Here is a 13,354-nt window from a genome sequence, read left to right as displayed (position 1 = left end):
CCTCTAAAGAATTTAGGGTGGCATTAGGTATGCCAGCCTCCAGGTGGGGGACCTGGCAATCCTAGGTTGCATACATGTTACTCCCATTCTCTATTTTTCCCCTCACAATAATTCAGTGAGGTAGAATTTCCTGCATCATGCAGGGGGTTGGACTAGATGACCCTGGGGTCCCTTCCATCTCTATGATTCTGTGATTAGGCTGAGAAAGTGCAGCTAGCCCTGGGATAGCCTATAAGTTTCATGGCACCATGAGGAGATGAACACAGGTCTCCCACATCCTAGTTTGACACTCTAACCTCAATGCAATACTAGCTGTCACATGCTTCTCCATATGGAAAATTCCCTGCACATTAAAACAAATATATCAGCATGTCTTTTCCCTGAAATTCTAGTTCTCTAGGGCCCACAAACATTTTTACACAGCGCAACATTCTGTTACGAGAGCCCTCACTTGCCATTTGAAAATGGTGCAGCCCGGGCCAACATTTATTACCTCAGTGCAAAAACTAGGCCGGAGCCTTCGTCAAGAAATGTCCTTCGGTCAATCCCGTTCCTCCCGTTGCTCCCCCATTGCTGAACACCAAGTGTTCTTTGCTTGTGTCGTTACTGCCTCCTAGAAGTGCACACGTTTCGCTGCGAGGACTGTGACGAGCTCTTCCAGTCAAAGATGGACCTGAGGCGGCACAAGAAATATTCCTGCAATACCGTCAGCTCCCTCTACGAGTCTCTGAGCGAGGAGATTAAGCAAGAAGGTGCGGCTGACGGGCAAGTCCATGAGTGCAAAGACTGTGAGAGGATGTTCCCGAACAAATACAGGTAATGACTTTCCAATCAACATCCTTCATTGGTGCTGAGAAGTAGGGGTGCCAGCCTCCAGGTGGGACCTGGGGATTCCCTGGACTTATATCTTATCTCCAGTCTACAGAGATTGGTTTCCCTGGAGAAACTGGATGCTTTGGAGAGTGGGCTCTGTGGCAATGTACCCTACTGAGGTTCCAGTAATTCCCAGGCTCCATTCCCAAAACTCCAGGAGCTTCCCAACCTGGATCTGGCAGCCCTACCCTCTAGCAACCTTAGCTAAAAGTGAAAGGGGAAGTGGGGGGCCACCAATGCACCCTGCTTGAACACATGCTGTATGTTCAAGAGGCCCAATATGACCTAATGCCATCGAGCTTCTGCAGAGTAGACCATATTATGCTTTTCACTCCAGCAAGAGCAAAAAAAAAGTGTCAGAAGAAAGGGGAAGTGGGGGGCCACCAATGCACCCTGCTTGAACACATGCTGTATGTTCAAGAGGCCCAATATGACCTAATGCCATCGAGCTTCTGCAGAGTAGACCATATTATGCTTTTCACTCCAGCAAGAGCAAAAAAAAAGTGTCAGAAAGTAATGTCATGACACTCTAGGAATCCCCTGATCTCTGTGGTAAAAACATAGAGATTTGGGGGAGTTCCTAGAGTGTTGTGACATCCAGGTACCCCTGGAAGTGATGTCACAACAGTGCTTCCCGCCTTCTATTCTTTATTTTATTTGGTTCAATTTCTATCCTGCCTATAAAGTACTGAGACTGAGGCATAACAGAGTGATTTCAGCTCATACTTTATTCGTGCATATAGAGAACTTGAGATGGAGTAGCCGGGCCAGAGGCCGGCTTATATCCCCATAGCAAACCACACCCAAACACCCATTCACACCCGTGATAGGATATTTACAGTGCACCCAAGTCCCATAGGTCAATTCTCGGATCCTAGCCGTCCGATAGGTGAACCATAGGATCCATTCAGGCTATTGTCTGGAAGTGAAGCTTGGGCCATTCGCATGACCACGTGCGGACCTGACCGCGTACATGGTTTCTCTGGGTTTGCAAGGGTTACATGCCAATAGAGGTAACTGGATTGATTGACACTGCCCTTGCCATGAACAGGCTCAGGGCGGGTTACAACACTGGTTATAGAACAATAAGATCAGACATTAAAAACTGTAAAATCTTAACCCCTAAAATGACGGAGGTTCTTGCTTCTTGAAAAGTACGCAAACCATGACACTCTAGGAATCCCCTGATCTCTGTGGTAAAAACATAGAGATTTGGGGGAGTTCCTAGAGTGCTGTGACATCCAGGTACCCCTGGAAGTGATGTCACAACAGTGCTTCCCGCCTTCTATTCTTTATTTTATTTGGTTCAGTTTCTATCCTGCCTATAAAGTACTGAGACTGAGGCATAACAGAGTGATTTCAGCTCATACTTTATTCGTGCATATAGAGAACTTGAGATGGAGTAGCCGGGCCAGAGGCCGGCTTATATCCCCATAGCAAACCACACCCGCCACACCCGTGATAGGATATTTACAGTGCACCCAAGTCCCATAGGTCAATTCTCGGATCCTAGCCGTCCAATAGGTGAACCCTAGGATCCATTTGGGCTATTGTCTCTGGAAGTGAAGCTTGGGCCATTCGCATGAGGCCGGCTTATATCCCCGTAGCAAACCACACCCGCCACACCCGTGATAGGATATTTACAGTGCACCCAAGTCCCATAGGTCAATTCTCGGATCCTAGCCGTCCAATAGGTGAACCCTAGGATCCATTTGGGCTATTGTCTCTGGAAGTGAAGCTTGGGCCATTCGCATGGCCACGTGCGGACCCGACCGCGTACGTGGTTTCTCTGGGTTTGCAAGGGTAACATGCCAATAAAGGTAACTGGATTGATTGACACTGCCCTTGCCACAAACAGGCTCAGGGCGGGTTATAGAACAATAAGATCAGACATTAAAAACTGTAAAATCTTAACCCCTAAAATGATGGAGGTTCTTGCTTCTGCTGGAGTGAAAAGCAGCAACAGGGCCCTGGATTCGGAAGAGGTTGCTCACTAGGCAGGCAATCTGGTGTCCCTACTCAACAGATTTCTGGTCTGCCTCAGAAGGCCTCTGTCTGACTGTATATCTACCTGTCTTAGTACATTTTTGTCACAGCCAAACCCCAAGGGGCTCTGGTGGCAGACACTGTTCTTTCTTCAGCCATACTGTTCTCACAACAACTCTGTAAGGCAGGCTAGGCTTTGTGATAGTTCAAAGCCACCCAGTAAGTTCCATGGCAGACTAGGGATTTGAATCAAGGTCTCCCAGATCAAGTACACTGATGGAATGACCCATGCAGCCCTCCAATGGGCAAAGAGCACCCCTCAGGCCATTTCAGGTCAGGAACTTGATACAAGGGAATGGTTGAAACCCCTTCTGCCCCCCCCTCGCCATAGTGAGCAAAAATAGCAAAGGGGACATTTAATTATCCATTGTCCTGAAAACAAAACAAAATGCCTTTAGTTGGTGTTCTCACTTGACACCAGGAAACCTTCACATTTGCCATTAAAAAATTGGGGGGGGGGAATGTGGTTAGAACTTATGGTAGAAATTAAGTGGCATTTCTAACCAAATACGGGTAGTTTCCCCAGAAGCCTGGCCAAAAGGGCAGGTGATGGTTACAGGTATCTGTGCAATTTAAAAAGGCCAATCTTTCAGGGGAAGAAAAATGCATTAATTGGTAGAAATGATCTCAAATTTTTCATCCTTGCTTTTTCACCTTCCAGGTCCCATTTTTATTTTTTGCTTCTCTCTTGCGCAAAACAAACCAGAGTTACTTTGTAAAAATTGTTTCTTGTTTGCTCATATCACATTTTCTCATAAGATATATGCCCTTTTCAGCATTCTTTGTGCATTAATAATAAAGAACCCTGCATATGAATCACATATAATTATACAACAGGCATACTCAATAAACAAATCTCCAAAACCAAGTGAGAAGTGAAGAACTGAAAGAGTAAAAAATATAAGTGGGCATAGCATAAATGAAATAGGGAATATTTGGTCATCTTTGTTTGGAGGGGAGGAGGGGTAACCCTTTTCTACAGGGGCTCTGAGCCAACTTGCTTTCATCCTTCAGGCTGTAGAGTGACTGCCAGGTAGTGAAAGGGAAAATCTCCTAGTTAAGAACTAAGAAAAGTTCCTGACGTTTTAAGTGTGTTAGCACCTGATTGTATTTCTTTCAAATGCTACATTAACTGTTCTGGGAAATTATGGGCCTCTTGCCTATGAAAATAGGAACATGATCACTTCAGCAGAAAAAGCATGAATATCTTGTCTTTTGGAGAGAAAACCTTGCCAGGATCTCCACTAGAAAGGGAGAGAGTGGATTAAAATATGGCATTTTAATTGACCCTTTCACATGAAACATTTTACAGCTATAAAGAAAAAGAAGAGAAATGGGGGGAGCATGTTCTAATATACCAAAGGTAGCCCCCCCCGCATTTTTAAAAAGACAAGTGGTCCATTGCATAGATAAATAGGGATGAGTTCAAGTTTCACAAGAAGCTTCAAAAGAAGCAAATGAGTATTGCTATATGTCGGCCAAGCCTTCCCTGAAATGGAGTTCAAAGCAATTTGCAGGGAGGAAGGGCTGCTCAGGTGAAACAGCTGGAGAATTTTGTGGTAGAAGAAAACATTTTCCATAATACCCAAGGGCATTTCACACCCTACCTAGGACCTTTGGCATACAAATAGTGGCTCTCTCATACGACATCCCGTACATCTCTTGGAAGCAAGCCCCTTTGAACTCAGTGGAACCCAACTTCTGAGTCTGGCCTAGATGCACATATTTATGGATGGTTGGGAACTGTATGTCCATGCCCACCCCCATTGCAGCTCCCTTCCAGACCCGTTGCAGAAAAGCTGCAGGGAGTGGATCTCAATGCTTTTGCTCTCCTTTTAGTGCTATTGCCATCTGGTGGGGTCTAACAGGAATGTGAGAAAGTCAGCATTCGGCTCCTCCTAACGTAAGACAGTCCTAGCAACTCCTTCCATGTCTGTCACAGTGGCCTCTGGGGCAATCTCCCGGTTTTAAAGGGGTAGCTGCCCAGGTGAGCCCAATCTCGCCGTAGATCAGAAGCTAAGCAGGGTTGGCACTTGTATGGGAGACCTCCCAAGGAAGGCTGGAGCTAATCGCCACTTTGGGGTCAGGAAGCAATTTTTCTCCAGACTAGTTTGGCCAGGGATCCTGGAGGTTTTTTGTCATCTTCTGGGCATGGAACAGGGGTCACTGTGGGCATGGGGGGGGTATTTGTGAATTTCCTGCATACTTCCTGTGAATTTCCTGCATATTTCCTGCAGGGGGTTAGACTAGATGACCCTGGAGATCCCTATCAACTCAATGATTCTAAGGCTGCGATGACACACACTAAATAATCCACCTTCAATCCACTTTCAGTGCACTTTCTAACTGGATTTTGCCCGTTCACACTGTAAAAAATCCAGTTGGAAAGTGCATTGAAAGCAGATTGAAAGTGGATTATTGAATGTGAGTGGTCGCAGCCTATGATTCTGCGCTGTGCACAGGAAAGCAGTAAGAAACCACCTCTGCTCATTTATTACCTTGAAAACTGCATGAGGCAGAACTTCATGGGGTTGCCATGAGTCAGTTGCTACTCCACGCCACGCTTTGCCTTAGGGCGCCTGGAGTGTGGCTCCCTTTTGCTTTGCTAGACCGGCCCAATATCTCCAGTCACTTGTGGGCCCTCTGCCAGACCACAGACCTCAGTAGGTGCCCAGCACAGTGTTGACCCAAGACACCAACCCTGTTCTAAGCAGACGCGCAAAGGATCATGCTTCGTACTATGGATCCTGTGCCATGACCTGGATGGCCCAGGCTAGCTCCGTCTTATCTGATCTTGGAAGCTAAGCAGGGTCAGCCCTGGTTAGTGCTTGGGTGGGAGACCGCCAAGGAAGACAGGGGTTGCTAGGCAGTGGCAGGCAAGGGCAAACCACCTCTGAATGTCTCCTGCCTTGAAAACCCTACGGGGTCGTCAGAAGTCAGCTGTGTCTTGATGGCACTTTCCACCATCATGGATCCTTCACAGTCTTCACTGTCTGACAGCCTGTCACAAGCCTCCAGCTTCCCAAATAGTTCCACGTGTGGGGTGGCATGCTGCCACTTGGTGAGTGGCCATGTGTGCTACTCAACCCATTATTAACAACAGTGTTTGTTGAGAACCAAAAGCGCCTCTACAACAATAGTGAGGATTTTTTTTCCACCATGGATCTCTTCTTCTTTTTTCAAAGCTACATTCCATGCTATTCTTAATGCTTGCAATACTGCGTGCAGGTGGCTCAGGCTAGCCTGATCTTGTCAGATCCCAGAAGCTAAGCAGGGTCGGTCCTGGTTAGTACTTGGATGGTGAAGGTTAGCAGAGTGCTCAAGGCATGTAATGCAGCAGAGTGTATCTCATTTGTTTGCAAGGCATGTAATGCAGCAGAGTGTATCTCGTTTGTGTGTGCTGACAAGAAATAAATTTACACACAGAGACTCTTTAGCTGACAAGAAATAAAGTTACACACAGAGACTCTTTACCTTTGCAAAACTAATATGAGCCCTTTATTGTAAAGAACTCAATTCTAGACAGGATAGAGTAGAGGTGGATTCTAACCTAGTCTAACTAGCTAGGATGGATGGAGATGCCGGAGGTACGTTTTGCCCTCATGGTGCCAAGGTGGAGAAAAGTAGCACAGTGTGGAGAGAAAGTGTCAGATCAGAAGGAAGGAAGGAAGATTCCCTGAGAGTACAAATCTATACATCAAAGGGATAGTATCAGAGCAGTAGAAGGGAAGGATGATCAGTGTCCTGGCATCCCTATCTCTCTGACTTTCTTATAGACCCCCTCTGAAGTCTGAGGCTAAGAGACAGGGCAAAGTCCTTCACTTCTAACAGATGGGAGGCCAGCAAGGAAGTCCAGGGTTGCTGTGCAGAGGCAGGCGATGGCAAACCACTTCTATTAATCTCTTGCCTTGAAAACCCTCCGGGGTTGCTGTAAGTCGGCTGCAAGTCGACAGCGTTTCCCACCACCATGCAGATGAGTTTCCAAACAACTTGCTGTCAGGTACTAACTGTAGGAAAGCCAAACGTGTTCGTTCAGTTTTTATTCCACCCTTTCCCCAAGGAGTTCAGGATTCCATATGTGATTCTCCCCTCATTTTCCCCCTCACAACCACACTGCGGAGGTAGGTGAGGCGTGAGAGCGACTGTCCCCAAATCACCCAACAAGCTTCCTGGAAGAGTGGGGATTTCTGCCTAGGTCTCCCCAGACCTAGTCTGACAGGCTAGTTGCTACACGATAGTACTTCTTCCCAGTTTGTCCAATTGGATTCCATGGACAACTAAAGATGCTGTATCTTGCTTAGAAGTGCCGACACTGTGGCTCAGTGTTAGAGCATCTGCTTGGCACACAGAAGGTCCCAGGTTCAGTCTCCGGCATCCCCAGTTAAAGGATCTGGCAGTAAGTGATGTGAAAGACCTCTTCCCGAGACCCTGGAGAGCCACTGCCAGTATGAGCAGACAATACTCACCTTGAAGGAAACGAGGACAAGGCAGTTTCGTGTGTTCAGGTGTGCACACCAAGGTGGCTTACAAAATAAGTACATGAGTAGAGCCTGCTGGATCAGACCAGTGGTCCATCTGGCTCAGCATACTTTTTCACACAGTGGCCTACCAGGTGCGAGGCTGAGGCTTTCCCCTGATGCTGCCAGAAGCATTGGTCTTCATAGGTTTGCTTCCTCTGTATGTGGAAATTTCCATGGCTAACAGGCAGTCACATGGACTTCTCCTCCATGAATCTGTCTAACTCCATTCCTTTAAAGCTATCAGTACATCCACTGGCAGGGAATTCTACAGCTGAATTACTTACTGAGTAAAGAAGTATGTCCTTTTGTCCATCCTCAATCTATTTTCCAACTGCATTGGATGCCCCCAAGTTCTAATATTTTGGGAGGGGGGAGAAAGCTGCCTCTGTCCACTTCCTCTACAACAGGCATGATTTTATAAACCTCTATCGTCTCTCCCCCACACACCATTTTCCTAAACTGAAAAGTCCCAGACTTTCCAGACTTTTTGTATAGGAAGGATGCCCGAAGCCCTTAGTCATCTTGGTTGCTTTCCTTTGTACTTTTCACAGTTCTGCAATATCCTTTTTGTAATACAGCAGCCGGAATTGCTCCCAGTATCTCAAATGAAGCCATTCCATAGCTTTATACAAGGGCATTACAATATTGCCTGTTTTATTTTCAGTCCTTTTCCTTATAATACCTAGTGTGGGATAGTTCTAGGCACTGCTTCCATATGCTGGGTTAACATTTTCATCAAGCTTTCCACTACAACCCCAAGATCTCTTTTAGTCTCAAGTAGGTACACAGTTGGAGCTGCGGTGGCTCAAGTGGTTAAGACACTGAACTGCAGGCTGTGGAAGGTCGGTAGTTCAGCAGTTCGAGACCCGGGTGCCGCATGACGGAGTGAGCTCCCGTCTCTAGTTCCAGCTCCTGCCAACCTAGCAGTTCGAAAGCAAGAAATTGCAAGTAGATAAATAGGGACCACTTCGGTGGGAAGGTCACAGCGTTCCGTGCGCCTTGGTGTTTAGTCATGCCGGCCACATGACCACGGAAACGTCTTCAGACAGCGCTGGCTCTTCGGCTTTGAAACGGAGATGAGCACCGCAACCCTAGAGTCGGATTCGACTGGCTTTCGAGCAAGGGAACCTTTACCTATACCTTTTAGGTACACAGTTAAAAACATAAACACATGAATTAAAATACATCAAAGATAAAACTGCAGCATTGTTGCTACCACCCACCAGAGACATTCTTGCCTCCAGTTTGGTGTAGTGGTTAAGTGCACGGACTCTAATCTGAGAGAACCGGGTTTGATTCCCCACTCCTCCACTTGCACCTGCTGGATGACCTTGGGGAAGCCGTAGTTCTGGCACAGCTGTCCTTGAAAAAGAGCAGTTTCTGTCAGAGCTCTCTCAGCCCCACCTACCTCACAGGGTGTCTGTTGTGGGGAGGGGAAGGGAAAGGAGTTTGTAAGCCGCTCTGAGACTCCCTTGGGTAGTGAAGGGCGAGGTATAAATCCAGTCTCCTCCTCCTCCTCCTCCGTTAGCCTACCTGCCAACTTTGATCATCTTTGCAGGCCCTGGTCTATGCCCCCTCACCTACTGAAGCAAGAATTGATGGCCACTTACAGGCAGGGCCTTCTCTGTAGTGGCACCTTGATTGAAGAAAGCACTTCACATTGCTATCTGCCTGGCACTAACCTGTGAAACTTTAGGCACCAGGTTAAGGCATTTCTGTTCCTTTTGTCTGGGTTAATGTTACCCTTTTTCCTGCTGTAGATCGTTACTATTACTGAGTCAGTGCATCATATGTTATGCAGAAAATTTTCAGTGTTTTTCAAATAAGTTGTTTCTTAATTCAAGTTGTTATTGTTAGCTGCCTCAAAAACCTCTTAGGCTGATAGGCAGTATGCAGATCGTTTCACTAAATAAATACATGTTCAATACGGGGGTTTCAGTTAGTGTCACAGATGGAATGCTAAGCAGGGCACTCTCTAATTAAAACAGCAGCAGGATTTGTATACAGCAGAGGTGTCAAACTCATTTGTTACGAGGGCCAGAACTGACAATAAATGTCACTTTGTCGGGCCAGGCCATGTGTGCCATAAAATGTAATGCCAGGTATCACAGATAGACACTATATAAAAGACAGCTCCGAGCTGGTGTATCCTCACTGCAAGGCCATGCTGAAGCCGCAATGGAGTGACTCCGCCCACTCTCCCCAGTACTGCTGCCCTTGCACCAGTTGCTTGTGGACCGCATAAGAGCCCTGGATGGACCAGTTCCGCCCCCACCCCCACCCCGGGCCTTATGTTTGTCACCCTGGTATAGAGGTTTCTCCTATGGCAAACCTGTCAGTTTCAGGGTTTTTGCAAGGGGAAATCCATGCTCCCCTCTCCTGATGTCTTTATGTTTATTTAGAAACAGACAGGGAGCTCTGAAATGGATCAGAAGCATTATAGGCCCAGGTCCTATTGAACCAGACATGCACTGGGAGTTCTATGCTGAAATTTAACTTTCAGATGCAGCAAGACCTGATTGAGGAGCTTAAACCTCCCCACATGCCATTTTTTCAACCTAAAAAGGCCCCAATGAGCTGCAAGTTGCCTCTTAAAGAAACTAGGTTTTGACCATTGGCACATATGGACAGAAATGTTTCAGTACACATAATGGGGCAATTAGCTGGTCCCCAGGGCCATTTCAAGTCAGAAAAGAGTATAGGAGGAAGGCGTAAGCCAGTTTGGTGTAGTGGTTAAGAGTGTGGACTCTAATCTGGGAGAGCCAGGTTTGATTCTCCACTCCTCCGTGTGCAGTCAGCTGGAGTGACCTTGGGTCAGTCACAAGTTCTCTCAGAGCTGTTTTCTCAAGAGTAATTCTTGAAGAGCTCTCTCAGCCCCACCTACCTCCCAGGGTGTCTGTTGTGGGGAAGGGAAGGGAAAGGAGATTGTAAACTGCTCTGAGACTCCAAGTTAGGGGTGGGATATAAATCCAACTTTTCTTCTTCTTCTTCTTCTTTGCCTGTGCACCATAGTTTGGCCCAAATTAGGCCCACACACATCTGAAAATTAAGTTTCAAAACTTGCTGGGAGTTCCGTGTTCGAAGTGAGTGGTTTGGCAGGTTGTGGGGCAGACACAGCACAGAGCACAAAATGTGTAGTTTGGCCCAAGTCAGCCATGCCTGCTGCTAAGGAAAAATATAAACATCCGAAGATCCAATCATATATTTCCATTTAAGATGTGTAATAAAGATTTGTGGATTTACCTTATTCTGTTCCATTATCACTCCTGAGCTTCACTTTGTGCTTCAATCCACTTCTCCTTCATTTCACATCAATCTGGATACAGTTTAAATTTCATTCTAGACCGTGTGCCTCAGCTTTCAATTCCTTCAGTTTGTTTGCACCTTTTCCCCTTTGTGCTGCTAATGTGCACATGCACATTAATAAAACACTACAAAAAACACAAGCTTTGTTTAATCATGTGTGGATCGCACAAGATTCTTTCTAGACCACATTTCACAAAACGTGGGGATTGCTAAAACTCAGCAGGGAAAAAAAAACTTTAGCACAACCAATTTTACAGCCTCATCAAGATTGCTTTTTTGTTTTTTTTAAGTGTTCTCCGGTCCCACAATAAAATAGGGGGGGGGGGGGGGCGGAGCTGCACATGAGCTGAAGGAACCAAAAGCTTTAATAAATTATGCATGCACATCGCTCTTTGAAATTTGGAAACAAATTTGGAAGTTAAGAAAGGAACAAGACAGGACTCCTAATGCATCAGTTCCTCTTCACACAAACAGAAAGACCCGGTAATCTGGCAGGAGCAATCAGAGTGAGGAGGATTTCAGATGAATCTCTCTAGAGTGTACTTTGGACCTCAGTTACCAATTACCAGAGTTGCATACCCATATATATCTGCTTGGCTCTCTGTCCAACAGCTTGGAGCAACATATGATCATCCACACTGAAGAAAGGGAGTACAAATGCGACCAGTGCCCCAAGGCCTTCAACTGGAAATCAAACCTGATTCGTCACCAGATGTCACATGACAGTGGCAAGCGATTTGAATGTGAAAACTGTGTAAAGGTACGATTTCATCACCAAATGTCACATGGCAGTGGGGAGCAATTTTGGCACAGTAGGGTAGAGTTACCCATTTGCGGGCCAAGAACTCAGTGATAGTCCCAGGTGGTCAGTTGTATTGGTCTGAAGCAGTAGAGCAAATTTAGAGTCCAGTGGCACCTTTAAGACGGACAAAGGTTTATTATTCCATTCCAATGTATTTGAAGAAGTGTGCAAGCACACAAAAGCTCATGCCTTGAATAAACCTTTGTCGGTCTTAAAGGTGCCACTGGACTCTAACTTCAGTGATAGTTTGGAAACCACTCCTGAGAAGGTCCCACTGCAATAAAAGAGGGTTGTTCAGGAACAGAAAGGCCTGTGATCCCAAATCCATTCAAGGACTTCTAAAATGTCATTAGGCACAAGTCATTACAGTTACTTCAGTTTAACAATCCTCAGACTTGCAAAGTGCTTCGGCCTTAGATAGGGGCTCTGGGGCAAGTGATGCTCTGTCTTCTTGGTGCTTGGGGGGGTCAACACTGGGAGGGCTTCTAATGTCCCGGCCCCACTGGTGGACCTCCTGATGGCACCCGGTATTTCTGGCCACTGTGTGATACAGAGTGTTGGACTAGATGGGCCTTTGGCCTGATCCAACATTGGCGTCTCTTATGTTCTTATGTTCTTACCTGGATAGGCCAGACTAGCCTGATCTCATTAGATTTCGGAAGCTGAGCAGGGTTGGCCCTGCTTATTATTTGGATGTGAGACCACCAAGGAAATCCAAGGTCACTACACAGAAGCCGGCAATGGCAAAGCACTTCCGTTCATCTCTTGCCTTGAAAAGCCTATTGGGTTGCCATAAACTGGCTGCAACTTGGCGGCGCTTTATACACATACATAAATCGCCTCTGATGTGATGGCAAAAAAAAGGGGGGGTGTTTAACTCATATTCTGTTCATGTAAAGATTACCAAATCCCCCCCCCCCCGAGGCACACCTTCTTCTCAGGGTGTATCTGTTATACCTGCCCTGAGGGACCTTCCATGGTTGAAACTCTTCACAGGATCTGAGGCAGATAAACGCCCTCCCTCAGAGATAGATCGGGATGGGTAGCCGTGTGAATCTGTCTGTGGCAGTAGATAAGAGCAAGAGTCCAGGAGCACCTTAAAGACTAACAAAATTTGTGGCAAGGGAGCAGCTTTCATGAGACACCGCTCGCTGCTTCATGGATCTGCAGAAGTGGGCAATGACTCACAAAAGCTCCTACCCTGCCACAAATGGTGTTCATCTTCAAGGTGCTACTAGACTTTTGACTTACCTTAGGTAATCATAAACTGGTCAACCTAGCAGTTCGAAAGCAAGAAATTGCAAGTAGATAAATAGGTACCACTTCGGTGGGAAGGTAACAGCGTTCCGTGCGCCTTGGTGTTGAGTCATGCCGGCCACATGACCACGGAAACGTCTTTGGACAGCGCTGGCTCTTCGGCTTTGAAACGGAGATGAGCACCGCAACCCTAGAGTCGGATTTGATTGGCTTTCGAGCAAGGGAACCTTTTACCTTTTTTTAACATTGCCTGTGACCAGGAGTAGCTCCAGATTTGACGGCCCTTGACAAGATGGCCCTCCTGTACCCCCCCCCCCACTAAGCGCACGTTACTCACATGGAACACAACTCTTCCATGCTGTTTTAGGCTCTGTCGTAATGGGCAAGACTGAAAGGAGCATGAAAGAATTTGTGTTCTGAACTTTCCAAGTGCTCCCTCCCCAGCATAAAACAGAAGGACTCTGGGAAGTCATAGAGGTCCCTAGAGTGATCACCCATTCGTGGTGGATGGCCCAGTATCCCTGAAGGGTGTTGTGGGCCTTCTGCTGAA

General features: G+C 46.6%; 1 protein-coding gene across 1 annotated transcript in view; it reads left to right on the top strand.

The window, feature by feature from the left end:
- PRDM16 (PR domain containing 16) overlaps positions 1-13,354 on the top strand; it is a 325,812-nt gene that overhangs the window by 270,222 nt on the left and 42,236 nt on the right. The window contains exons 6-7 of the mRNA XM_015411108.1: positions 618-816; positions 11,358-11,505. Of these exons, the coding sequence (XP_015266594.1) occupies positions 618-816; positions 11,358-11,505 (347 nt within the window). The remainder of the gene's footprint in view (positions 1-617; positions 817-11,357; positions 11,506-13,354) is intronic.

This window comes from Gekko japonicus, unplaced genomic scaffold (assembly GCF_001447785.1).
Source record: "Gekko japonicus isolate JY-2015 unplaced genomic scaffold, Gekko_japonicus_V1.1 scaffold411, whole genome shotgun sequence".
Lineage (NCBI taxonomy): Eukaryota > Metazoa > Chordata > Lepidosauria > Squamata > Gekkonidae > Gekko > Gekko japonicus.
This window is presented reverse-complemented; position numbering and strand designations above follow the sequence as displayed.